Here is a 26,592-nt window from a genome sequence, read left to right as displayed (position 1 = left end):
TGAAAATGCTTGCCCACCAATGTTCACCATCCTACCTGATAGAACTGGAGAGGATCTGCAAGGAGGAATGGCAGATGATCCCCAAATCCAGGTGTGAAAAACTAGTTGCATCGTTCCCAAAAAGACTCACGGCTATTAACTCAAAAGGGTGCTTCTACTAAATAAAGAGTTAAAATTTTAAGGGGGGCTGAATACTTTCTCTACCCACTGTATAATATTACTAGATCCAAATCCATAAGACGTGCCTACGTGGCGGCCATGTGACGGTGGTTCTATCTATTGTCTACTGTGCATCGAGTGAGAGAGAGAGCAGCATGGGTGATAGTAATACAAAACAAGTCTTTGGAGTCTGGAACATGCTATTTTTGGTACAGTAACAGTTTTATTTTGTCAAGCCGTTCACCTTTTGCAACATATTTGGAACTAGGAAGCACACTAATTAAGCACACTAATTCCTCACGGCTCATGAAAGCGACTCGCCTATGACGGGCACTGTACGTCAACAATGTCCCCATGACCAAACACACCAGTGTGGTAAGTTTGGATAAAATGTGAAACTTTCAAACAAAGCTTTTTTTTTTATATTTACAATAACGTTGTACCGTACTGGCCGTTTTAAGCCACAGAAAAACCCCTCAAAAACAATAATTTTGTATTGTGAAGTAATATGGGTGCATATGGCCTAAGAAAAAGTTGTTCAATGTAATGGACAATCAGCTATATCGGATGACACCCACACCCGTTGGTCTGTTCTATCGAGGTTCCACTGTGTACGCAAATGCATCCCCTCGTGCAAAATGTGGACCCTCATGGAGCATGAGGCCCTACACACAGTGCGTGTATACAGTAGCATGGATGTTTTCTTAAAATGCGACATGATAGTGGTATTAAAAAGTTGATTACGTTGGCTAAGTCACCATTGAGGGCTCAGGTACCAAATGCATAGTCCGACACTGGTTTGTTTTACATTCTTTCCAAGTGAAAGCAGTGCCACATTTTTAGTTCTCTGTGCAGCTTTTAACACTTTCCACACAAGTGCTAAGACTTTCTACAGGATGTGTGTGAATTTTTGTCCCGTATCCAGAACAACATTTATGTGGTCAGAGGTCACTTATGTTGGACAAGAGGGCAGGTCTAATCTCTGTTCTTGATAATACCAAAGGTGCTTGATGGGGATGCAGTCATAGATCTTTGTGGATCTCTTGGGTGAATCTAAATGGAACCCTGTAGATCATGGATTTATTCATTGATTGACTGACTGTGTATCTCCACTTGTCTGTCAATCTTATATCTCCCACTTCAATCTGATGTGATTTTGGTTGAAAAAAGGAACCAGAATATTAGATTATGTTCTTTATGGTCTAATTCGTAGGGCCCATGTGCAAAAGGGTGTACACACCTGAGTTACAGAAGTAATTAGCATAGACGAAGTGGATTTTATTTAGGTTATGGACAGTTTGCCCATACTGTGATAATATTAAGAGCAAGGTTTTTTTTTTTTTTTTTTAATTATGCGGCAGTAACAAAGGATGCAGTCCAACAGAAAAAAAAGAACAGGAATTACTGGTCATACAGGGATGTGGTATTAATTGAGGAGGGTAACCATCTTAGGTGAGGATGTCGTGGGCTTGTTGTTCCACTAGCATGGCCATGTTCTTTACGTCTCCACACCAGAAGTCCAAACGCTCCTTCATACCTTTGATCTGAATTGGGGAGTAACATGCGAGTATGAGACTAGGGGATTGAGTCAAACAACAAATCTGGGCTTTAAAAGCACAAGTGTGTGTGTATGTATGTATGTATGTAATTTAAAAAAAAAAAAAAAAAAATCACTGTTTGCGGAGCAATGCAAGTCTCACCTGCTGCAAGTCCAACACTCTAGGCTGCACCCAAGTCATCTGCACCTTCTTGTCCACCTCATCAATGTTGCCTTTAATGAGGCCAACAGACAGAGCCTTCATCACCAGAAGTTCAACCTGCGCAGAAATCATACACTATATTTTACAAGCTACAATGCTTTCCCCCCCTACTAGAAACATTTTCACATTGACAAAACTCCTTTAAAATGAGATATGGAAAACAGACTTGCATGGATTGGCACAAAAAGTGTAATTTGAGAGCTGGGTGATAAATTGATTACTTTTAGTGGTTTTATGAAGGCTGGGATGCACTTTACACATGTTTCTGTTTCATCTTAGAAAATATCCATTTACCCCTCTGATTGAGTCGAACTAAACGCCTGCTATCTGTCTGCCAAGGTGACACGAAGCGTACATGACACAGCAGACCCCCAAAACAGGGCGCTTAAGAGAGAGTGACAAGTATGGTGTAATTCATGAAACTTTGGGGTAAAAACGTAATACATCTGGTGAAAAGAAACATGCATGCAGATTAATGGGTACAATTTTGCAAATTACATTATTCTACTCCAACTTGATTATGATTCATGTCAAATGGTTTTAGACATTCTTAAAGGATATCTAAAATATCATTATCTCACAAACCTCATTAACAGGGATTTTGGCACTCTGAGCAATTTCAGTGAAGGTCAGCTGTCGGTGGTTTGCTGGACGTGTGAAAGTCATCTGCAAAAACAAACGAGAAAAGCTTGATTATGAGGCAGTCAGTGTTTTTCGAGGACATTTTCTTGCAAGTTGTAATGCAGAAAATTGAAACATTCATTATTGTAGTTACCATGAACGGAACAAACTAAAGTACATACAGCAAAATCATTGCTCTAGTCCACAGCAGTGTCTGAAGGGCTTTCTTGTCAGAGTTCGAAGTGTTGTACTTATCTAACTGATCGCCTTTAAAATTTTTAGGGATTATTACAATGTTTTCAGTGCCGTTGTCTAAATTTAATTCATCTAACTTTCTGGCATTGCAGTTGTCCTTTAGACAGCAATTGACATCAAATCAATTGATTTGAGAGTATATCGGATCCAAAATGATTAAATGAAAAGTTCGAGCAACTTGATTTTTTTTGACACGGTATTTTCAACAAATCTCCTTCATACTTAGTCGTGCTCAAAAATATTGGCACCTCAGGGTTGCCAATATTTTACTATGGCGATATTTATTCTGGCATTTGGCAAGTAGAAGTAATTTTGGTAATCTTAACATAAAACAGGAAAAACTGAAGTCTGATTTGATGTCAGACAGTCAAGAAAAAAAGAGTCATGGCTAAACATATTGGCACCCCAGAGGTGGCAATATTTTAGAGCACACCTGTAGGTAATTCACTGAACCCTGTTCATCGCATATGTTTCAGATCCGCCCACTTAAGGTGGAAATTCGGATATAGAGACCATATTAAAAAACAAATTAAAAAAAAATAGTTTTTACCCCTCCCACATGCTTTCAACCAGTAATTCTCAACCAGTGTGCCAGGGGACATTAGTGTGCCGTGGGCGCTCTTCAGGTGTACCATGGGAAATGATAGAAATTTTACGTAATTGCTCAAAAAAATATTTATTTTCAAGAAATAATGTATCTTTGTTCATCTATTTATGCCAGTGAGGTATAGTGACAAACTGAACAAATAAATGCTATTCTATTAGATGGCAGGAAGTATATATACTGTACAGTAATTAATAATAAAAATAATAATAATAATAAAAATAATAAAATATGTTCATTGGCTCCATAAAGGTTGGAAATCACTGCTTTAAACAAACTTATTAGATCACATGTTTCGAACACACAAAAATTGCAAGCATAAAATGTAAAGAAAATACTGTATGTATTATGGCGTGTGCGTTAGGTACAGTGGGTACGGAAAGTATTCAGACCCCCTCAAAATGTTCACTCTTTGTCATAGTGCAGCCATTTGCCAAAATAATTTAAATTAATTCCCCCCCCAACTGTACACACAGCACCCCATATTGACAGAAAAAAATGGAATTGTTGAAATCTTTGCAGATTTATTAAAAAAGAAAAACTGAAATATCACACAGCCAGAAGTATTCAGACCCTTTGCTGTGACACTCATATTTAACTCGGGTGCTGTCCATCTCTTCTGATCATCCTTGAGATGGTTCTACACCTTCATTGGAGTCCAGCTGTGTTTGATTATACTGATTGGACTTGATTAGGAAAGCCACACACCTGTCTATATAAGACAGTTTTTCTGTTTGAATTAAATCTGCAAAAATTTCAACAATTCCGTTTTTTTTTCTGTCAATATGGAGTGCTGTGTGTACATTAATTAGGAAAAAATGAATTTAAATGATTTTAGCAAATGGCTCCAATATAACAAAGAGTGAAAAATTGAAGGGCGTCTGAATACTTTCCGTACCCACTGTATGTATCTTTAAGAGGCAGGCTTGGTGGGGTGGCTAGTGACGTCACCCATGAGACAAAATCTGACAAAAAAAAAAAAAACTCCAGAAAATCACATCTGATTTTTTAAAAAGAATTTATTAGCAAATTATGGTGGAAAATAAGTATTTGGTCACCTACAAACAAGCAAGATTTGTGACTCTCACAGACCTGTAACTTCTTCTTTAAGAGGCTCCTCTGTCCTCCACTCGTTACTTGTATTAATGGCACCTGTTTGACCTCATCAGTATAAAAGACACCTGTCCACAACCTCAAACAGTCACACTCCAAACTCCACTATGGCCAAGACCAAAGAGTTGTCAAAGGACACCAGAAATAAAATTGTAGACCTGCACCAAGCTGGGAAGACTGAATCTGCAATAGGTAAGCACTTTGGTGTGAAGAAATCAACTGTGGGAGCAATGATTAGAAAATGGAACACATACAAGACCACTGATCTCCTTCGATTTGCATCTCCACGCAAGATCGATCACCCCGTGGGGTCAAGATGATCACAAGAACGGTGAGCAAAAATCCCAGAACCACATAGGAGGACCTAGTGAATGACCTGCAGAGAGCTGGGACCAAAGTAACAAAGGCTACCATCAGTAACACACTACGCCGCCAGGGACTCAAATCCTGCAGTGCCAGACGTGTCTCCCTGCTCTAGCCAGTACATGTCTACGCCTGTCTGAAGTTTGCTAGGAGCATTTGGATGATCAAGAAGGGATTGGGAGAATGTCATATGGTTAGATGAAACCAAAATAGAACGTTTTGGTAAAAACTCAACTTTTTGTGTTTGGAGGAGAAAGAATGCTGAGTTGCATCCAAAGAACACCATACCTACTGTGAAGCATGGGGGTGGAAACATCATGCTTTCGGGTTGTTTTTCTGCAAAGGGACCAGGACGACTGGTGTAAAGGAAAGAATGAATGGGACCATGTATCGTGAGAGTGAAAAGCTCCTTTCATCAGCAAGGGCATTGAAGGTGAAACGTGGCTGGGTCTTTCAGCATGACAATGATCCCAAACACGCCGCCCGGGAAACCAAAGGAGTGGCTTCGTAAAAAGCATTTCAAGGTGGCCTAGCCAGTCTCCAGATCTCAATCCCATAGAAAATCATTGGACGGAGTTGAAAGTCTGTGTTGCCCAGCGACAGCCCCAAAACATCACTGCTCGAGAGATCTGCATGGAGGAATGGGCCAACATACCAGCAACAGTGTGTGAAAACCTGACTTACAGAAAACATTTGACATCTGTCATTGCCAATGGTAGATAAAGTATTGAGATCAACTTTTTTGTTATTGACCAAATTTTACACCATAATTTGCTAACAAATTCTTTAAAAATCAGACAATGTGATTTTCGGGATTTTTTTTCCTCATTTTGTCTCTCATAGGTGAGGTATACCTATGATGAAAATTACAGGCCTCTCTCATCATTTTAAGTGGGAGAACTTGCACAATTGGTGGCTGACTAAATACTTTTTTTGCCCCACTATATGTGTGTCTCACCTCCATCACACAGAGGAGCTGGATCTTCTGCATCAGTTTGGCTTCATGTGCTGCAAGGTCAGGCTAAAATCAAGGGGGGGACAAAAGCACATTTAACATGTACCCTTTGCATTCAAGCCCTGCCTTTAATCTAAATTGCCATCAACATGACAAAACACAGACTTGCTTTGTGTACAGTATAACAATTAATACTTCATCATAATTATACATTTAGGAGAACTGATTGTTTTGGAAAGTACCTTGTTAAGCTATTGGATCTCCAGTGTTTTTGTACATGTGGATCAAGGAGATGAATTCCACTAACCTGTTGGCCCCATGCAGACTTGAAGCCCTGGAATTTTTCTACATTGCCTCCATTGAAAGCATACAGTGTGTCAATGAGCCACTGTTTGTCTGTGTTTCTCAGAGACTCCAGCACAGGGTGCATCAACTGCAACAAAAAGCAACACAGAGTCAATACGACTAAGCATTGATGTTGTTAAAACAACATATGATAAAGATTTAGTGAGTATCCAACCAGTTCGCCAAAGTTGTAAACGCCTTCTCCCAAAAGACCGGCCAATCCCAATGTGAAGGCTCTTTCCTGCTTCTCTGTCTCTGTGAAATCGACAAAAAATGTTATTTTGTCATTCTACTTCTAGTTTGTTCTCTACATGCAATAGCTAACCTGGAAGGTCTTTGATGTCCACACAACCAAGGTATCTCAGAGCATCCTTGTAATAGGAGGCGTGGTTCCCAATGATGCGATAATATTTGCTTGAGAGGTCATAAAACCTGCCATGCACCGATGTAACACCTGGCAAATTATTCAACATTTCCTCCACCTCCTCAATTAGTTTCTAGAACAGACAAAAAAAACCAGGGGCAATTTAGTGTGAGCATTTACATCAGGTTTAGGGGGGATAAGTAGTGTGTGAAAAAATTTAACACATCAATGGGTGAGTCATATTGGCATACTTGGGGATTTCAAATATTGAAAAAAAAAAATGAAAAAAATATAAAGAAAAAAATTATTTATTCTTTCCCCCGGGTCCCCACAAAGATTTTTTATTTTAACATGAATTAATCAATCTGTAAGACTCCATCCATCCATTTTCTACCGCTTATCCGAGGTCGGGTCACGGGGGCAGTAGCTTTAGCAGGGACGCCCAGACTTCCCTCTCCCCAGCCACTTCATCCAGCTCTTCCGGGGGTATCCCGAGGCGTTCCCAGGCCAGCCGAGAGACGTATTCTCTTCAGCGTGTCCTGGGTCGCCCCCGGGGTCTCCTCCCAATGGGACGTGCCCGGAACACCTCACCAAGGAGGCATCAGAATCAGATGCCTCAGCCACCTCATCTGGCTCCTCTCAATGTGGAAGAGCAGCGTCTCTACTCTTGAGCTCCTCCCGGATGACCGAGCTTCTAACCCTATCTCTAAGGGAGAGCCCGGACACCCTGCGGAACTCCTTCTTTACCACAACGGATCGATACAAAGTCTGCAGCACTGCAGACGCTGCACCGATCTGCCTGTCGATGTCTCGTTCCTTTTTTCCCTCACTCGTGAACAAGACCCCAAGATACTTTAACTCCTTCACTTGGGGCAGGATCTCATCCCAGACCTGGAGAGGGCACGGCACCCTTTTCCAACTGAGGACCATGGTCTCAGAGTTGGAGGTGCTGATTCTCATCCCAGCCGCTTCATACTCGGCTGCGAACCGCTCCAATTAGAGTTGGAGATCACGGCTTGATGAAGCCAACAGAACCATAACATCTGCAAAAAGCAGAGATGCAATTCTGAGGCCACCAAACCGGACCCCCTCTACGCCTCGGCTGCGCCTAGAAATTCTGTCCATAAAAGTTATGAACGGAATCGGTGACAAAGGGCAGCCTTGGCAGAGTCAAACCCTCACCTCATACTCCCGAAGCACCCCCCACGGGACACTCCGAGGGACACGGTCGAACGCCTTCTCCAAGTCCACAAAACTAGACTGGTTGGGCGAACTCCCATGCACCCTCGAGGACCCTGTCGAGGGTCTAGAGCTGGTCCACTGTTCCACGGCCAGGACAAAAACCACACTGCTCCTACTGAATCTGAGATTCGACTTCCCAACGGACCCTCCTCTCCAGTACCCCTGAATAGACCTTACCAGGGAGGCTGAGGAGTGTGATCCCCCTGTTGTTGGAACACACCCTCTGGCCCCCTTTCTTAAAAAGGGGGACCACCACAGAGTCTGCCAATCCAGAGGCACTGTCCCTGATGTCCATGCGATGTTGCAGAGGCGTGTCAACGAGGACACCCCCACAACATCCGGAGCCTTTAGGAACTGCTGGCACTGCTACCTTGCCACCGAGGAGCTTTTTAACCACCTCTGTGACCTCAGCCCCAGAGATAGGAGAGCCCGCCTCAGAGACCCCAGACTCTGGCTTCCTCATGGGAAGGCGTGTCGGTGGCATTGGGGAGGTCTTCGAAGTATTCTCCACCCTGACTCAACGTCCCGAGTCGAGGTCAGCAGCACCCCATCCCCACTATACAAAGTCTTGATGGTGCACTGCTTTCTCCTTCTGACTGGGGATTCTGCCAGACGTTCCCAGCAGACCCTCACAATACGTTTGGGCTTGCCACGTCGGACTGGCATCTTCCCCCACCATCGGAGCCAACTCACCACCAGGTGGTGATCACTTGACAGCTCCGCCCCTCTCTTCACCCGAGTGTCCAAGACATGCGGCCGCAAGTCCGATGACACGACCATAAAGTCGATCATCGAACTGCGACCTAGGGTGTCCTGGTGCCAAGTGCACGTGTGGACAGCCTTATGTTTGAACATTGTGTTCGTTATGGACAATCCGTGATGATCACAGAAGTCCAATAACAGAACACCATTCGGGTTCTGATTGGGGGGGGGGGGCGTTCCTCCCAATCACGCCCCTCCAGGTCTCATTGTCATTGCCCACATGAGCATTGAAGTCCCCCAGCAGAAGGATAGCGGGAGTGCTCTCCAGCACTCTCTCTAAGGACTCCAAAAAGGGTGGGTACTTTGAACTGCTGTTTGGTACATAGGCACAAACAACAGTCAGGACCCATACCCCCACCTGAAGGCGGAGGGAGGCTACCCTCTTGTCCACCGGGGTGAACCCAATTGTACAGGCACCAAGCCGGGGGGCAATAAGTATACCCACACCTGCTTGGTGCCTCTCACCGTGGGCAACTCCAGAGTGGAAGAGAGTCCAAGTCCTTTCAAGAGGACTGGTACCAGAGCCTAAGCTGTTGTGTGGAGGCGAGGCGACTATATCTAGTCGGAACCTCTCACACCAGCTCGGGCTCCTTCCCTGCCAGAGAGGTGACATTCCACGTCCCTAGAGCCAGCTTCTGTAGCCGGGGATCGGATCGCCAAGGTCCCTGCCTTCAGCCACCGCCCAGCTCACACTGCACCCGACCCCTACGGCCCCTCCCACAGGTGGTGAGCTCATGGGAAGTCTGTAAGACTCTAAAGAGTACAATAAGGCAAAATAAATTTTCTATATGCAGAAAAACATTTATTTACACCACACATCTTGATGTGCAAATTTAAGATTAAAATTAAATTTGCCTCATTTCTTTGCTTTTTTTGTTTCGGCCTCCAACTTGAGCCAGGCCCATATCCACCTGCATCTGATGCCTGCTTCAAGTTGTGCCACATGAATAACATCCCCTTCTTTAAGCACTCTCATTCTGGAAAATAATTGATTAAAATCATTGTCTGTTTCACTTCATTTTAGACTATTACCAACTTCAAAGGCTAATCCCAAATGCATCCTGCAGGAAAATATTAAGTACAATATTTTTCTGTTTTTATTGGCCATTTCTGAATTTGAAGTTAGCTCATTCTGTGTTGTGACATAATCCCGAACAACGCTTAGTCCCTTAATACATTTAACATTAACAACTGTAAACTAATTAGATAATTGTAGGCGCGTTTCCTAATTAATACAAGATGTACAAGCGGATCAACACTTGTCGCCGATGTTACGTGTGTTTTGCGGTTCCGCTGGGACTACAAGCAGGGCCACGACCCGCAGCACCTCAATGGGAAAATACAAAAGACCAGTGAAATAATTACTAAGTACTGAGTCATAGTGAGTAATTTCTGATTTTTTTTAACCACAGCATGAACATCAACAAAAAAATAAAAAATAAATACAAAATAAAATGTGAATGTGCAAATTCTGATGTTGCTGTGTGCGTGTGTGTGTGTATGCACAGTCAAAACTACAACATCTGCACTTTACTGCACGGTGTTTTCTAAAAGTATAAGTGAGCTTAAATATCCATGTTTGGGCAGACAGTGCCAGACAAATATGAGAATACATGAAAGCTGTTGTTTTTGTTTGTCTAAATGTAACCAAGAGTAGCGCGCCGTGCCTTCATGGTAACAACGACCTTCCCAACATGGTTGCCAACTTAGGCACGACGATCAGCCGGGCTGGTTTATCTAGTGTTAATGCCTATGCCCGGGAAGCCCAATAGAAGACGTTGTGTGAGGTCATGTAACTTTCTTGTGTCGTTTGATTGGTGAACTAGGCTTAAATGTCACTAGCAATTAAATTGGATTGACTCAGTGTCCAATGCGGTAGTCGTAGGCTCGCACACGAAATGATAAATATATATATATATGATATGATAAATAAGCAATTATTGATAAATAAAAGTAGCGAGCGACATTTAAATCATTGTAAAAGTACCGTTACCTCTTAACAGCAGAAGCGGCGGAAGTGTTTTTTCTGGTCTCGTCAACTCCTATGACTTATCCAAAGCAGGTCCCGAGCGCACAGGCGGAACCTCAGCAACCGCATATTAGTCCGCCGCGGAGTAATATTCACAATTACATCTGTGTGTGGATGGGGGATGTGTGGAATGGATCTACTTGCCAGTGTTCAAGGAGTACGAATTAAATAACCTATTACGACAGACCTATAACAAGGAAAATCTCTTTGGCTCTATACAATTCACGTGAATAGCCTATTATGAGTTCAAAACAGCGAATTTCGCCGAAAGGCGACTGATTTGATAATAAAACTTAAATAAATAAAGGGGTGGGAAATTTGGGATTACAAAAATAAACTTGCATTGGCATTTTGTTGGGACTGCTATCATTTATGCATCGCCAACAAATCATCAGACATTCAATATGTGCTACGAGAAGTCAAAAAATAAAAACAAAAAAATCAGCACACATTAATTTGGAGTTCTTCCCACCTTTGTTGCTGGCAGATCATTGATTTCAAGCTTGAGACTGCCGATGGATGTCTTGCAGAGAATGACAGCTTCTTCACTGCTTTTCACCTGGACCAGATTGAATTATAGCCAGTTTGTTTAAATTGTGTTGTTTACATATCAGGTAATATGTAGTTGTAGTTTGTTGGAAAAATATGCCTTTGCACTTATAAAATGTATGTGCTCTATTCTGTTAATTATAACATCATATGAACTCTGCTCTAGTAAAGAGAAAGAAAAAGGTCACAATGCTCCTGTCTCCTTGTTACTCTGTCTGATAGCAGAGTATTACAAAACATGATACATTTGGAGGTCACAATTGCATCAAGGCGAAATAATAACCTGGTTAAATTCCAACTCCAGGGTTCCTACACAATTGCAATATCAAAATTGTATACGTTTTCCAGACCGAAACTTAGCAGTAAAAAAATTCAAATAAATGTGTGACATTTGAGTAAAAAGATGTGTATCATTCTTTATATGCCATGTCGCCAAGTAATTTCCAAAGATTATAGGTGGAATTATAAGGGATCCTTCGCCAACCAGTCCTTACATTCAGAAATTGGAAGGGCATTAACTCACTTATACCATAGTCACTTGCCAAGGAAAATAATTCAACTTCTCATACATAATTTCATAGGTTTGTTGTCAAAAGAGAAAGTTTTACGAAAACAATTTATTTTCCCTTGCAACGTCTGAGTGCTTGACTATGAAGAGTCACTGCAATCCCATAACTTTCTAAGGGAATGTAAACGCCTGATAATGTACACCGATGCAATTTTTTGAGCCAAACAGAATCGAGCATTCACCGAGACCATGGTAAAATACTGTCTGCTCTCACAAAAACATTGCTGCTGCTGCTGCTCTTGAAAAAACACAACACTGACTGATCGAGATATACGTATATACATATACACACACAGACACATACTGTATATATGTACAAGTTCATGTATATATGTATATCTAGATCAATCAGTGTTTGTATATTTTAGATATTCATAATTTTTGTTTTAGAAAACAGAGCTGTTGTAACAGTGTCGGAAACATGACTATGTTCCCATACAATAGTTTCCATTGTTTCATACTTTTACAGACCTGAAAATTTATTAAATCAAATTCCATACTTTTGCATGCTTTCCATACTAGCGTAGGAACCCTGGAACTGGGGCTGGGTGATAGGACTGAAAACTGTATCACAATATAAGTATTTCATAGCAGTTTATGTGAGATAATTATTGATAGGTTAAAACAAAAATTCTAATTTCGGCTCTGGAGAAAAAAAGGCTGACTTTAAAATATAATCTTTAACCTCTACAGAGGTCGACAACTATTATCCCCAATTTAATTTATTTTTTTAATAATCCATTTGGTATCGCGAGAACAGCCTCTCCATTACCCCAGGACTGCACCAGGTCTAGTGTTCCCCAGAAGTGGGCTGGTCTCGTGATACCAAACTGATTATTTTTAATCTTATTTTTTGTTTTTTTAATCAGGTAAACTCACATTCTATTGTCCCCCCCGAACTGGAGTGGTTTTGCAATACGAGATGTTTAATATATATATTTTTAAAATCAGGTATAAGAGTAGTCATAAATGCAGATTAAATTTTTTTTTTCTTAAATGCAACTTCAGATCCAAATTTAACCTTTCTGTGTGCATTTCCGGGACAGTCTACTTTCTTCTAAAGTGGGCTAGTTGCGTGATAAGAGAGATTACTGTGTATCATTTTCAAATAATTATGTTAAATCTAAAGCAATGATATATTATTTGTGAGGCTTTCATTTTAAAGTTGGCCACTTCACAGCGCGTTGGCAGTGTGTTGTCATAATGCATGTATGAACAATCGATGTAGCTGGCTTGACAGTCAATGGCTGAGATGATATAATAAATTAGTCGTATTGCCAGACATTGTAGGGATGATAATCCTGCACAGTGTAATGTACTGCGAGTTCACTTTTGTTTTCTGTGGTTGCTTCTGGCAGTGTCCCTCTCGCTTGCTGTACTGAGTTCGTGTGGGACCCCAGAAGACAACATGAATAAACAAAGCTAGTCTTCAACAGCCTACTCGTGTGGTTCTCGTCATTTACATTTCCAATTTACATTATTTTACACAAGATTTACAGACGGCATCAGTTGTCTGACTCGTCGGAATGAAACTATCCACTATACTGACTGTGACGTACCTTCCCCATCTCGTCAATTTCTTCTGGTGCTGTCGCACTCCTTTTTTTCCATTTAAGTGCATGGTGTTTCTCTCCTTTTTAAAGAAGTTCTGAGACACGATGGCAAAACATTAAATCGCTACTGTGCATGTTACTCAAGTTATTTCCTCCAAATTTTAGATTTCAATTTAAAAAAGCGACAGTTTGATGGCGTAACCAAATTTGCTTAGCTGGGCCGTGATAGGTCGAGAGAGTAGAGACTTGGGGTGGGGATCTCAATTCTCTTCCTAGGTTCTCCCTCTCTCCCCAGAGTATCATAATACAGACCCTTTCCAAAACATTTTTATATCATGGAAATGTTTTATTTCCATAATTCCATTCAAAAAGTAAAACTTTCATAGATTATAGATTCAGGGCCCACAATTAAAAAAAAAAATCCAAACCCTTGGACCTTGATTCCCGAATGAAAGGCACACTTTACTTTCATCAGAAAAGAGAACCTTGGACCACTGGCCAAGATTCCAGTCCTCCTCCTCCTCCTCCTCGGCCCTGTTGAGACGCTTCTGGCTCAGGCTCAGAAGTGGCTTGACTCGAGCAACCCGACAGTTGTAGCCCGTCTCCCCCATTTCTCTCAATGGGGTGGTTTTCGAAGCTGTGACTCCCGCCTCATTCCACTTTCTGGAGCTCTGCTAGATTCTTGAATCTTCTCTGTTTGATAATCCGCTGAAGCCCACGGTCAGCTCTTTTGCTGGTGCATCTTCTCCTGCCACATTTTGTCCTTCAACTAGACTTTCCATTGATATGCTTGGACACAGCACTCTGTGAACAGCCAGACTGCTTAGCTATGAACCTTTGTGGCTTACCCATCCTGTGGGGGTATCAATGATGGTCTTCTGGCCAGTTGTCAAGTCTGTAGTCTTCCTCATATTGAACGCAACTGAGACAATTGAACCGAACTGAAGCAATTTAATGACACCTGGGGAAACCTGTGCAGGTGCTTTTGAGTTTGGTCGATGATTAGTGTATGACACTCAGTTTATTCAAAATTTGTGCTGATTTCTTCACAGTATTCAAATTTTTCAAATTCCTGATTTTGTGGGTTTTATGAGCTGGAAGCCCAACTTATGTAAAATAAACAATACTTGAAATTGTTTAAATTGTGGGCCCTGACTCTATAATTTATGAAAGTTAAAGTTTTGAATGGAAATATCCTTTTCCATGATATTCAATTTTTTTGGAAAGGGTCTGTACAACGAGTGTCACGGCAAAGAGAGAAATGAGGTGAGCCTTAAAGCCTCTGTAGCCTCCCGCAGACTGCATTCTGGCCGGGCTAGTTTTCTTTATTTCTTTTTCGAACAGTTTATCAATCGCATTTTCTATTGACATCGATCACGTGTCTATCACGATAAATAGTGATATTGATTTATTGCCCAGACATCATTTGAACTGTCTCCTTGCATGCAGGTTTTTATTAAATTGTCTCTCAAAGTGCTTGTCCTGTTTGCTGTCTATTAAGGGAAAACATTTTTCCTGTGACAAGTTGTATTAGTGAACCTACTTTTTCCTTGGTCTTCTCAAGAAAAGTGATGGCATCTTTGGGATCTGGAAACAAGCATTTTATCAACCCTTCATAATATACAATACAAACCAAATTATTTTGTCGAAACTGTTTTCTACATCATCCTGGTCTTACCCGTCATCTGTCTGGCAACATAGAGAATTATCTCCATGAGGGACAAAGGATTGATTCTGCAAAGGGATAAAAACAATTAACCGGAAGATCAAGATACAAAGACAGTAATACTTTAACAGGCTGAAGGACTGTTACTCCTTGGGATTCTTGTAGTTATTTTTCTTGATAACCTACCTGTGTTCAAAGTCACTGATGAAGTTTTCATAAAGCTGCAATACAAAATAGGACCGTTAATAGGTACATTGTCAATTGTTTTCTCTAGTTTCATACAAACACAGCCATTCATAGCTGTTACAAATACATTTTCAAGCCAGATTTTAAATGTTATCATGGTGTGGCCTTTTTCTTTTCATATTTGCACAACATTGTGCAATATGCTATGTGAACATCCACTCATCCACGCAGGCACAGGGAGAACATGCAAGCTCCACATGGGGGGTTTCTGGGATTTGAACCCCAGTCCTCAGAACTGTGAGGCAGATGTGCTAACCAGTCATCCACCTTTCCACGCTATGTGAACAATTTATCCCAAAAATACAGCATTCTAAGTGAAACTCACATTTTCGTAAGATAATCGTAAGGATAATATGGACAGCAATGTATGTTACTGTAAGTATTTACCTGTATAAGGCCATCTCCGTTTTTGAAACAAGGATCTTTAACGAAGTCTGTCAATCTCAGTGTCAGCTGATGCCACAACCTGTCAAACACAGTAGCATTTGGTAAAAACACTCTCAGACAAGTGGCAAAAAAAAAACGTTTCATTCTCCACTTAAATGTGTCATATATGCTATATATATATATATTATGATCAGAATTTTAACGGTATGGTCCAAACGGATGGTTTTGACTTTCTCACAATATGTAACAGTAATATATTTTGCACTTTAAGAGACGCCACTACAATGGTTTGTATACACGAGAAAGCACTACTATTAACTTTGTACTTTCATGTGTCGAGACCATTATTTTTCGGAGATATACTTCCTATGGGCGCTAATGCTACGTCGGCGCATGACTCAGCGAGCAATTGAATTGAATGAGGGTAGCGAAGCTAACACTAGCGAAAGCTAACTTCAGTTGGCAAAATGTTTACCTTTTGTTGTGCAACTCCTCCAGTGTGTGCCACTCCGTCGCCATCTCCGGTGTTGTGCTGTTGCTCTGCTGCTGTTTGAGGTACCCGGCAACATCTCTCATGATGGCGACAGAATGATATTGAACTGAACTCGTGTATGGTTTTCGGCTAACGTGAAGCAGCTCGAAATGTTGTTGGATGTTGGTCTGCTGGTCTTGACGCAAGGAATTATGGGAATTAAAGCCAGCTAACGCTTGTTCGCCCGTCACCTACTTCAGACCGTGCATTTACCGTGTTTACAATTCAATTTACATTGGGAAAGTAATTATGTAAGAGTTCAGTAAAATTATGAGTTACTGTAATACTGTATATTAATGACGCTACTTTCTACGTCACGCGGTGACGAAACAACACTAAATTGCTTAACATTGTTTTTGAATTTCTCCTCGCTCGTCGATCCCTATCGGTGTCATACAATGGAGATTTAATGCTAATTTAGTTTGGATTACGACCATATATGTCTGTTATGGCTTATTCGATGAGCTCCAGACTTTTCTTGTATCGGCGTTGGTTTTCAAGAATAAGCAGAGGTGTCCCTACCAACGGTCAGTGTACATACACTGCTGATGTTTTTCTATGGTTTACACTGTAAACTTTACAGCATACTAAAGAGCAAACGTCATGTTTTATAGACCGTGGTCAAAGAAGTTTGTGTCCGTGTCAAGGTGAAAGATCTTTGTCTGGGTAGGTAACACGACACACTGACAGATACGCACATTTCCAAGACCATGATTAACACTACATATTTTCCTTAATCAAAAAGTGGAATTTAAGGGGAAACAGAGGAAGAGTAATAATAGTGAATCACATCCATATAGTTTTATGTTGTGTCCAAATCCTATGAACATGTGAATTTGGACACCAAAATCGAGGAACATTTTCATCTTTTTCCAGAACCACAGAAAATCTCATCTGAATTGAAAATTTCAAAAGTTAGGTGCTAAAGTGGTTTCCCAACAACGTAATCTGAAAAGAACGATGATTGCCTTGCGTAAAACAATGAGAAACCACGATATTGGTGGGCCTCCACTAAATCTGCGTGCCTGAAATCAGACATAGCAAAATGGAAAGAAAATGGTGCACGTTTTTCTGGATTTAATGACATACCTAGTATATTTTTGTGTAGTGTGGAAAAATGTTGCATTGATTTGTGAGCCATTTGAAATTACAGATACTGTACACATAGATATGTATTGCGTACAGCAGGGGTCATCAAGAGGTAGCCCCAATTGTGATTTCCTAGGAATGTTGTTGAAGTGATCCTTTGAAAATGTAACACTTGCAGATAGTTATAAAGTGTTGCAAATATATATATATGTGTTTACTGCCTTGTTAAATTAGTGCTGCATATTAGAGCTGGACGATAAATCAATGTCAACATATATCGTGATAGACGTGAGGGATAGCAATAGAAAATATGTTCGATAAACTGTTCAATTGAAACAAATCTGGAAGAAAACTACGCTGTCCAGAAGGCATTCTGCGGGAGGCTACAGAGGCTTTAAGGCTCACCTCATTTCTCTCTTTGCTTCGCTATAGTTGTATATGATACTATTGGGGATAAGAGCGAGAATCTTGGAAGAGAATTGACACCCACCCTTGTAGTCTGTACTCTCACTCCTAGCTAAATTTTGTTACATCATCAAACTCACTCGCTCTTTAGAATTGAAACCTACAGTTTAAGAATTAACCTGTTGAGAAACATGCACAGTAGTGATTTAATGTTTCGCAATCATGTCTCAATGTTCTCATGTTCTTAAAAAAAAAGAGAACGGTGTGCAATCAAATGAAAAAAAAAAAAGATTGCGACAGCATGAGGGAAAAAATTGTTGATGAGAGAGGATGGCACGTTACTAGTTTTGCAGTATTTTGGATAGTTTACAGGGGCGGGGGCGTAATTATTTGATCCCTCACTGATTTTGTAATTTCACCCACTGACCAATTCGTTCTACAATTTCAATGGTAGGTTTATGTTAACAGTGAGAGCAGGGTCCAACGTTAAGCCTTTTTGAGGGGCCACCATGAGCCAAGTTGCGGTGGCCCTGTCAGAACTTGTATTGGCCATGTATATTCATGATATAATACGTTAGGTTTTAGGGATTATTTCGTATTTAGCATATTTATACTGTATTATTTAAGCCCCTTTAAGAAATTATTAGTACAATTGCATTCATGCCGATAAAATGATTAAAATATTTATTTAGAACTGACATTCCAACAATGCTTTATCTTGTGTCTTGATGTTGTGCATACTGTGTATATTATATATTAATATACAACCCCAATTCCAATGAAATTGGGACGTTGTGTTAAACAAAAATAAAAACTTAATACAATGATTTGCAAATCATGTTCGACCTATATTTAATCGAATACACTACAAAGACAAGATATTTAATGTTCAAACTGATACACTTGATTGTTTTTAGCAAATAATCATTTACTTTGAATTTTATGGCTGCAACATTGTTGGATTTATCTTACCCAACATTATAAAAAATAGACACAAAAGGAATGAAGACGCTGGTTTCTTTTTCTCATGAGGAGGGCGTATGGGAGATTGTTCAGATCACAGCCTCTCAACACGCTCTAACCAATCTCTCCCGTCGCTCCTGCATTTATTTGAAAATAGGAGGGTTTTTCCCAGACATAATGTTCTAAACAATAAGACACAACACAAAACATTGGACCAACACCTGTCACGTCCCCGACCACATCCGATCACGTCCTTGGTCCAGGCGCCCTTCCATCGGATGATGCTGAGTCATCTTTTCGAAGGCGAGACATCTAAAATCGTCCATAATACTAATGCAAGCTAAGCAAATAAATGATAACTTCTAGAATATATTTAACATTTCCCTCCTGTTTATCATGTATTTGCACAAATTCTCATATCATCTTACAGTCACTTCATTTCGATTTTTAATTGTAGAATCATTTTTATGAAACAAATACATTTACACTCAGAGTAAACTTGTCATACATGAATGTTGTAGTTTAAACATCGTAATCACCTGGATCAGGAAACAAATCAGGTAAAACAACATCATCATCATCATCGTCATTATTATCAACCTCCAATAAAGGATAAATCTGCTCCATACGGTTCCATGTGGGTTATGGCTGTGGTGATTAATTTACTGATTAATGCCCGAATGCATGGGATACAACAACATCCACACAATGTCAGAATGGCTGCAAAAACAGCAATTGATATCAATATTGGTGAAATTAGGGTTTTATATTTACCAAAAACGTCCATTCAGCTGTTTCACAAGGAGTGTTGATTGAGGGTCCGTAGACCATCGATGGCTCTGGTCAAGCTGCCATCTGAAGCAGTATTGTTTGTTCTCCAAACATACCGCAAACACCTCCCTCTCTTGCGAGGAGCATGTCGACAGCTATGCGGTCTTTGGAACGTCCTTGAGCTGCTCGTGCACAGCTTCCAACCCACTCTGAGTCCAATTTCCTAATCTCTGTACATTGAAGTGGATATAGTTTATCCCATCAACATTTTTATTAATCGTACACCAACAGCATATGAAGTATTCAAATCCTCCTGCAACTTGGTCAGCTAATTTGTATTGATTAGGAACCCCACGAGGAACACCATGTATGTTTTATGTTGGATAATTTTGCCTCTGCCAGGATAAATCTCTTTTTTGTCAAGTATGTCCAAAACACACAAGGAATTTGTCTCCGGTAGTTGGAGCCGCTCTAGTACAACAGACAGTCAATTTACAGAACACTTTGGAGACATAAAGACATTGACAAAAAATAATTGTGCAAAAAGATGCAGTCCTCTAGCAGCAGTTTGAATGACTAATATCGCAATAGTCCGGTGCAAAGATCATTGTGCAAAGGGCGCTGAGACTTCAAGGAGTGTATGCGGTTTAAAGTGACGAGTAGTGCGATAATCTGGGACAATGGTTGTGCAAATGTTGCAGATGCTCCTCAATCAGTGTGCAAATGGAATAATACAATCTTGTGATAATTATGCCGGAACTATGCGCAACAAAGGCCTGGGACCCATGCAAACAACACAATCTTTTCTCGCTACATTTGCTGCTTGTTCCATCAATAGTAACCAATTGTTATTTTGTCCTGAAACTCCTGTGACAACAAGGAACCAATCATCAGTAGTTATGTTGTTAACCATTGAAATTTGTCTACCTTTCTTTGAAGTTTTCAATGGCATTTTTGGTTTAACACGGTTCCTATAACACAATACTACTTGGAAGTGGGGATCTTTTCCACCAGAATAGGCCCACAAGCTCACTATCAAACACATTGGGTGACTTGTATTTCAATATTAAACTATGGGCCGTTTTGCTTATGTTAAACTTATTTCTTTGTTCTTTTGCTGTTCTTTTTGACCAACTGGACCAATCATAACCTGTTTCACCAATAAGGTGTTTCCATTCAAAACCTATAGTTGCATACCAGTCATATCTAAATCCCCAATTCTGCCCATTCTCTTGAGCATCATTGGTGAGAGCCGCATATGGAATTATGATTAAAGCAGCTTGATTTTGGGGGCACAAAATATTAAACCGTTTTGCCGCATTTGGAGGCCATGCCCACAATTTTGATCATCAGCTGTACTCCTTTTGATATGAGTTAATGATTCAAAATTTTTATTTTATTATTATTATTGGGTTCGTCATATTGGTCCAGTTGGTAGGTGATTTTCTATCTAAAAAATGGGTTTTATCATTGAGGGTGGGACATCCCATGTACCACAAAAACAAAACCAACATCATAGTAGCCAAAGTTGCTACGTAACAACTTATCGAATCTCATAACCAACGTGGGTGTGCCTTTCTGCTGAGTTCTCACTAAAAGGGTTGGTGTCTTTTTTCTTCACTGACCAGCAAGCGTTTTCAGAATCTACACATCTGCTCCTGCTCCGTTATCAGACTTTTGCTCACCTTCCCTATTTGAGTACTCAGCTGAAATGACTCTTACAGTGTGTTAAATGAACCCACGTGTTTCTTTCTGCTATTTTTTAGGGCTGTAAAGTGTCAATCTATCTGTGCCACCATCCCTCCGGTTGAGACGTGACACAGCATGTCTCAATATAGCAGCCCATTTGAATAGTTTTTTTTTTTATCATTAGTTTGCATGCCTCGATTAATGCTACTAATTCAGCAGCTTGTTCAGCCAATTCCTGTCAATCATGCTGCGTGCCTTCATCAAGTAAGGGTATTAGTGTGGCTGGATTTAAGGTTGTGCATCGCTCAACAGTCAAATGTGGTTCTGATAGCAAGATGGCAATGCAAGATAAATGTCTTGCAGGTGATTTGCAATAGGAGAGCAGACACTGTATGTGGGACCTTTAGGGTGAACTGCTCTCTAGTTGAAAAATAAGCTATTGGTCTTAGCTTATCACCGTATTGTTGTGTAAGTACGGAGGTCATGCAATAGCTTTTACAATCTACCATTTGAATGAATGTTTTATCATTAAATTTGGAAGGCCTAGCGCAGCACTGGACACCAAATGTTGTTTAATGTCACAGAAGGCCTTTTCTGCCTCTGTACTCCATTAAACAGGTGATGTAATTTTAAGGTTGTTTTCATACATTAATTTTGACAATGGTGCAACAATTTCTGCATAGTTTGGAATCCATGCTCTACAATAATTTGTCAGACCTAAAAATGATTATTATATGTTTCTTCGTCTGTGATTTAGGATTTTTTAAGACTATAGCTCTCCTGTCTTCTAATATAGTCTTTCCTCCTATACTTAAATTATGGCCTAGATATTTAACTTGTCTTTTACATCATTGCAATTTATTTTTGTTAACTTTATGTCCCTCTTCTGTTAGATGATGCAGTAAGGTCAATGAATCTTTGCATGTGTCTTCATCTGTAGATGCCAGAAGACATGCGTGTTGTGAATTAACTTGTGAATAAATAGTTGGACTTTCACAGTAACCTTGCGGTAATCTAGTAAATGTATATATATATTTTTTTTTTTTTCTCAAATGTGAATGCAAACCAAAATTGACTGTTATTTTCTATTGGTACTGAAAAGAATGCATTACTGCATTAATGCATTAATGTCCACTACTGTAAACACAGTAGCGTCTGGTCTTAAAGAATTTAACAATGTGCGTGAGTTTGGTACGCATGCTCTGTATTACTGCAGCTCATCACATTCTTTTTTATCTTCTATTTTTGTGATAAGCTGCAAGGCTGCAGACAACAGGGCCTTTCCCACGTTTAACGGTGGCTTGTCTTTTATTTTTTATATAATTTGATTCCTGCAACGCGGCTATTTTTTGTGTATTTAACCAACCATTAAAGCCGTGTTCGGTTATCCCTGTCTCTAAATATTAAATTTTATCAGGATCCTGTTTCTTTTTTTTCTTTTAAATTTAATTTAATGAACCTCCAACCTTTACACTGCAGTGTATTCCTGTTTTTTATTTTACTACTTCCTTTCCCCATTTGAAAGAATTTGGTTCAGTGTAATACTACCTAGGGTAGTCTAGAACACTGTTTTTTTTTTTTTTTTTTTTTTCAGTAGGACGGTGATTCAAATTTACTTTCTGTGGTAATTCTCACTTCAACTCTTTCGAGTGGAGAATTCTTGCCTTTGCATCCACAAAAGTCCACCGTTTACTTTCCCACTGTTTTGGTATGGAATGAAAAACCTAGTGGTTTCCCATTTCCCATTTACACTCTCATTCAAACAGTTTTCATTCACACTGGCTCGTCAGAGGACTCCGCCGTCCCATACGGAATTTAACTACGTCTGTCAACAGCTCATTAGAGGACTCCGCCATCCTATACGGAATTTAACTACGACGCCACGAAACTTTCCTAGTTTCTTTATTCTACCCGCCATTGACTAGTATTCACAGGGTTTATTAAACACGGAATTTAAGTACGTACAGGACTCCGCCGTCCTCGCGGAATTTCTGGACTCCGGCGTCCTTTTTCCTAAAAAAAAATTTTTAATTTAACTCACCAGTCGTCTTCAATCCTGTGGATTGTCGTCAACCTTCAGATCCCAGTTGAGGAGAACGAAGACCAGTCCCGTAAAGGGTCTTACTTGCCGTGGCCACGGTCTCTTAACTGGAAGTCGGCTCCACAACTGGAATCCTCGGGTGTGTTGACATCCGGCTCGAAGGACCAATTTAATGTTGGATTTATCTTACCCAACATTATAAAAAATAGACACAAAAGGAATGAAGACGCTGGTTTCTTTTTCTCATGAGGAGGGCGTATGGGAGATTGTTCAGATCACAGCCTCTCAACACGCTCTAACCAATCTCTCCCGTCGCTCCTGCATTTATTTGAAAATAGGAGGGTTTTTCCCAGACATAATGTTCTAAACAATAAGACACAACACAAAACATTGGACCAACACCTGTCACGTCCCCGACCACATCCGATCACGTCCTTGGTCCAGGCGCCCTTCCATCGGATGATGCTGAGTCATCTTTTCGAAGGCGAGACATCTAAAATCGTCCATAATACTAATGCAAGCTAAGCAAATAAATGATAACTTCTAGAATATATTTAACAAACATGTTCCAAAAAAACCTGGGACATCAGAATCAGAATCATCTTTATTTGCCAAGTATGTCCAAAACACACAAGGAATTTGTCTCCGGTAGTTGGAGCCGCTCTAGTACAACAGACAGTCAATTTACAGAACACTTTCGAGACATAAAGACATTGACAAAAAACAATTGTGCAAAAAGATGCAGAGTCCTCTAGCACTTAGAGCAGTTCGAATGACTAATATTGCAATAGACCGGTGCAATGACCATTGTGCAAGGGGCGCTGAGACTTCAAGGAGTGTATGCGGTTTAAAGTGACGAGTAGTGCGATAATCTGGGACAATGTTGGTTGTGCAAATGTTACAGATACTCCTCAAACAGTGTGCAATGGAGCAGATGCTACTCTGGCATGAGTGGCCACTATATGCAAATAGTGCAGCATGGCGAGACAACTACAGCGAGTGCACGAGTAATACATAATTGGCCCCACAGAAATGTGACAACGAAGTCAAAAAATTGCCAGCATGTTGTAATGGAATTGTAGGTCAGGTGTTTAAGAAGTTGATCGCAAGAGGGAAGAAGCTGTTGGAATGTCTACTAGTTCTAGTTTGCATTGATCGGTAGCGCCTACCTGAGGGAAGGAGCAGGAAGAGCTGGTGACCTGGGTGCGGAGGGTCCGAGAGGATTTTGCACGCCCTTGTCTTAGTTCTGGCATCGTGCAAGTCCTCAATGGTGGGTAGGGGGGGTACCGACAATCCTTTCAGCAGTTTTGATTGTCCGTTGCAGTCGGAGTTTGTCCTTTTTTGTAGCAGCACCAAACCAGACTGTGATGGAAGAACACAGGACTGATTCGATGACCGCTGTGTAGAACTGTCTCAGCAGCTCCGGTGGCAGGCCGTGCTTTCTCAGAAGCCGCAGGAAGAACATCCTCTGCTGGGCCTTTTTGAGGACGGAGTTGATGTTAGTCGCCCACTTCAGGTCCTGAGAGATTGTAATTCCCAGGAACTTGAAGGTCTCGACGGTTGACACAAGGCGGCTGGACAACGTGAGAGGCAGCTGTGGCGAACGATGCCTCCTGAAGTCCACGATCATCTCTACAGTCTTGAGCGTGTTCAGCTCCAGGTTGTGTCGGCCGCACCACAGCTCCAGCCGCTCCACTTCCTGTCGATATGCAGACTCGTCACCGTCCTTGATGAGGCCGATGACAGTGGTGTCATCTGCAAACTTCAGGAGTTTGACAGTCGGGTTCGCTGAGGTGCAGTCGTTCGTGTAGAGAGAGAAGAGCAGCGGAGAGAGGACACGACCTTGGGGCGCCCCAGTGCTGATGCTGCGTGTGGATGAGATGGTCTCCCCCAGCCTCACCTGCTGTGTCCTGCCCGTCAGAAAGCTGTAAATCCACTGGCAGATGGCAGGTGAGACGCTGAGCTGGAGAAGCTTGGATGAAAGGACTTCAGGGATGATGGTGTTGAACGCTGAGCTGAAGTCCACGAACAGGATCCTCGCGTAGGTCCCTGCACTGTCGAGGTGTTCTAGGATGAAGTGCCGTCCCATGTTGACTGCATCATCCGCAGACCTGTTCGCTTGGTAGGCAAACTGCAGGGGGTCCAGCAGGGGACCTGTGACACTCTTGAGGTGGTCCAGCACGAAAAGTTCAAAGGACTTCATGACCACAGATGTCAAAGTGACAGGCCTGTAGTCATTCAGACCCGAGATTGCAGGTTTCTTGGGGACTGGAATGATGGTGGAGCGTTTGAAACAGGATGGAACTTCGCACAGTTCCAGAAATCTATTGAAGATCTGAGTGAAGATTGGAGCGAGCTGGTCCGCGCAGACTTTGAGGCAGGATGGGGAAACATGGTCCGAGCCTGCCGCTTTGTTAATCTTTTGTTGGTTGAAGATGCGTCTCTTGGCTTATTCAGCCAATTCCTGTCAATCATGCTGCGTGCCTTCATCAAGTAAGGGTATTAGTGTGGCTGGATTTAAGGTTGTGCATCGCTCAACAGTCAAATGTGGTTGTGATAGCAAGATGGCAATGCAAGATAAATGTCTTGCAGGTGATTTGCAATAGGAGAGCAGACACTGTATGTGGGACCTTTAGGGTGAACTGCTCTCTAGTTGAAAAATAAGCTATTGGTCTTAGCTTATCACCGTATTGTTGTGTAAGTACGGAGGTCATGCAATAGCTTTTACAATCTACCATTTGAATGAATGTTTTATCATTAAATTTGGAAGGCCTAGCGCAGCACTGGACACCAAATGTTGTTTAATGTCACAGAAGGCCTTTTCTGCCTCTGTACTCCATTAAACAGGTGATGTAATTTTAAGGTTGTTTTCATACATTAATTTTGACAATGGTGCAACAATTTCTGCATAGTTTGGAATCCATGCTCTACAATAATTTGTCAGACCTAAAAATGATTATTATATGTTTCTTCGTCTGTGATTTAGGATTTTTTAAGACTATAGCTCTCCTGTCTTCTAATATAGTCTTTCCTCCTATACTTAAATTATGGCCTAGATATTTAACTTGTCTTTTACATCATTGCAATTTATTTTTGTTAACTTTATGTCCCTCTTCTGTTAGATGATGCAGTAAGGTCAATGAATCTTTGCATGTGTCTTCATCTGTAGATGCCAGAAGACATGCGTGTTGTGAATTAACTTGTGAATAAATAGTTGGACTTTCACAGTAACCTTGCGGTAATCTAGTAAATGTATATATATATATTTTTTTTTTTCTCAAATGTGAATGCAAACCAAAATTGACTGTTATTTTCTATTGGTACTGAAAAGAATGCATTACTGCATTAATGCATTAATGTCCACTACTGTAAACACAGTAGCGTCTGGTCTTAAAGAATTTAACAATGTGCGTGAGTTTGGTACGCATGCTCTGTATTACTGCAGCTCATCACATTCTTTTTTATCTTCTATTTTTGTGATAAGCTGCAAGGCTGCAGACAACAGGGCCTTTCCCACGTTTAACGGTGGCTTGTCTTTTATTTTTTATATAATTTGATTCC

General features: G+C 40.9%; 2 protein-coding genes across 12 annotated transcripts in view; one reads left to right on the top strand and one right to left on the bottom strand.

Annotated features, from left to right (window-relative positions):
* Window positions 1-359: 359 nt before the first annotated feature.
* Window positions 360-16,151, bottom strand: psmd13 (proteasome 26S subunit, non-ATPase 13). The gene is made up of 13 exons (XM_061765030.1): window positions 16,017-16,151; window positions 15,542-15,620; window positions 15,095-15,129; window positions 14,921-14,976; window positions 14,786-14,829; window positions 11,045-11,131; window positions 6,501-6,672; window positions 6,351-6,430; window positions 6,138-6,263; window positions 5,834-5,896; window positions 2,505-2,585; window positions 1,860-1,976; window positions 360-1,703 (listed from the first exon to the last, which is right to left on the bottom strand). Exons 1-13 carry the CDS (start codon window positions 16,115-16,117, stop codon window positions 1,608-1,610), a joined length of 1,137 nt encoding a protein of 378 aa, XP_061621014.1. The 5' UTR covers window positions 16,118-16,151; the 3' UTR covers window positions 360-1,607.
* A 198-nt stretch (window positions 16,152-16,349) lies between these two features.
* sirt3 (sirtuin 3) overlaps window positions 16,350-26,592 on the top strand; it is a 41,518-nt gene continuing 31,275 nt past the window's right edge. For all 11 annotated transcript variants that reach the window (XR_009787042.1, XM_061765025.1, XM_061765028.1 and 8 more), the window contains exons 1-2: window positions 16,350-16,600; window positions 16,688-16,739. Coding sequence is in view for 8 of the 11 variants with exons in the window: in XM_061765025.1 (XP_061621009.1) it covers window positions 16,513-16,600; window positions 16,688-16,739 (140 nt within the window). In the remaining 3 variants the exon portion in view is untranslated. The remainder of the gene's footprint in view (window positions 16,601-16,687; window positions 16,740-26,592) is intronic.

Source organism: Phyllopteryx taeniolatus, unplaced genomic scaffold, assembly GCF_024500385.1.
Source record: "Phyllopteryx taeniolatus isolate TA_2022b unplaced genomic scaffold, UOR_Ptae_1.2 contig_24, whole genome shotgun sequence".
In the NCBI taxonomy this organism is placed as follows: domain Eukaryota; kingdom Metazoa; phylum Chordata; class Actinopteri; order Syngnathiformes; family Syngnathidae; genus Phyllopteryx; species Phyllopteryx taeniolatus.
This window is presented reverse-complemented; position numbering and strand designations above follow the sequence as displayed.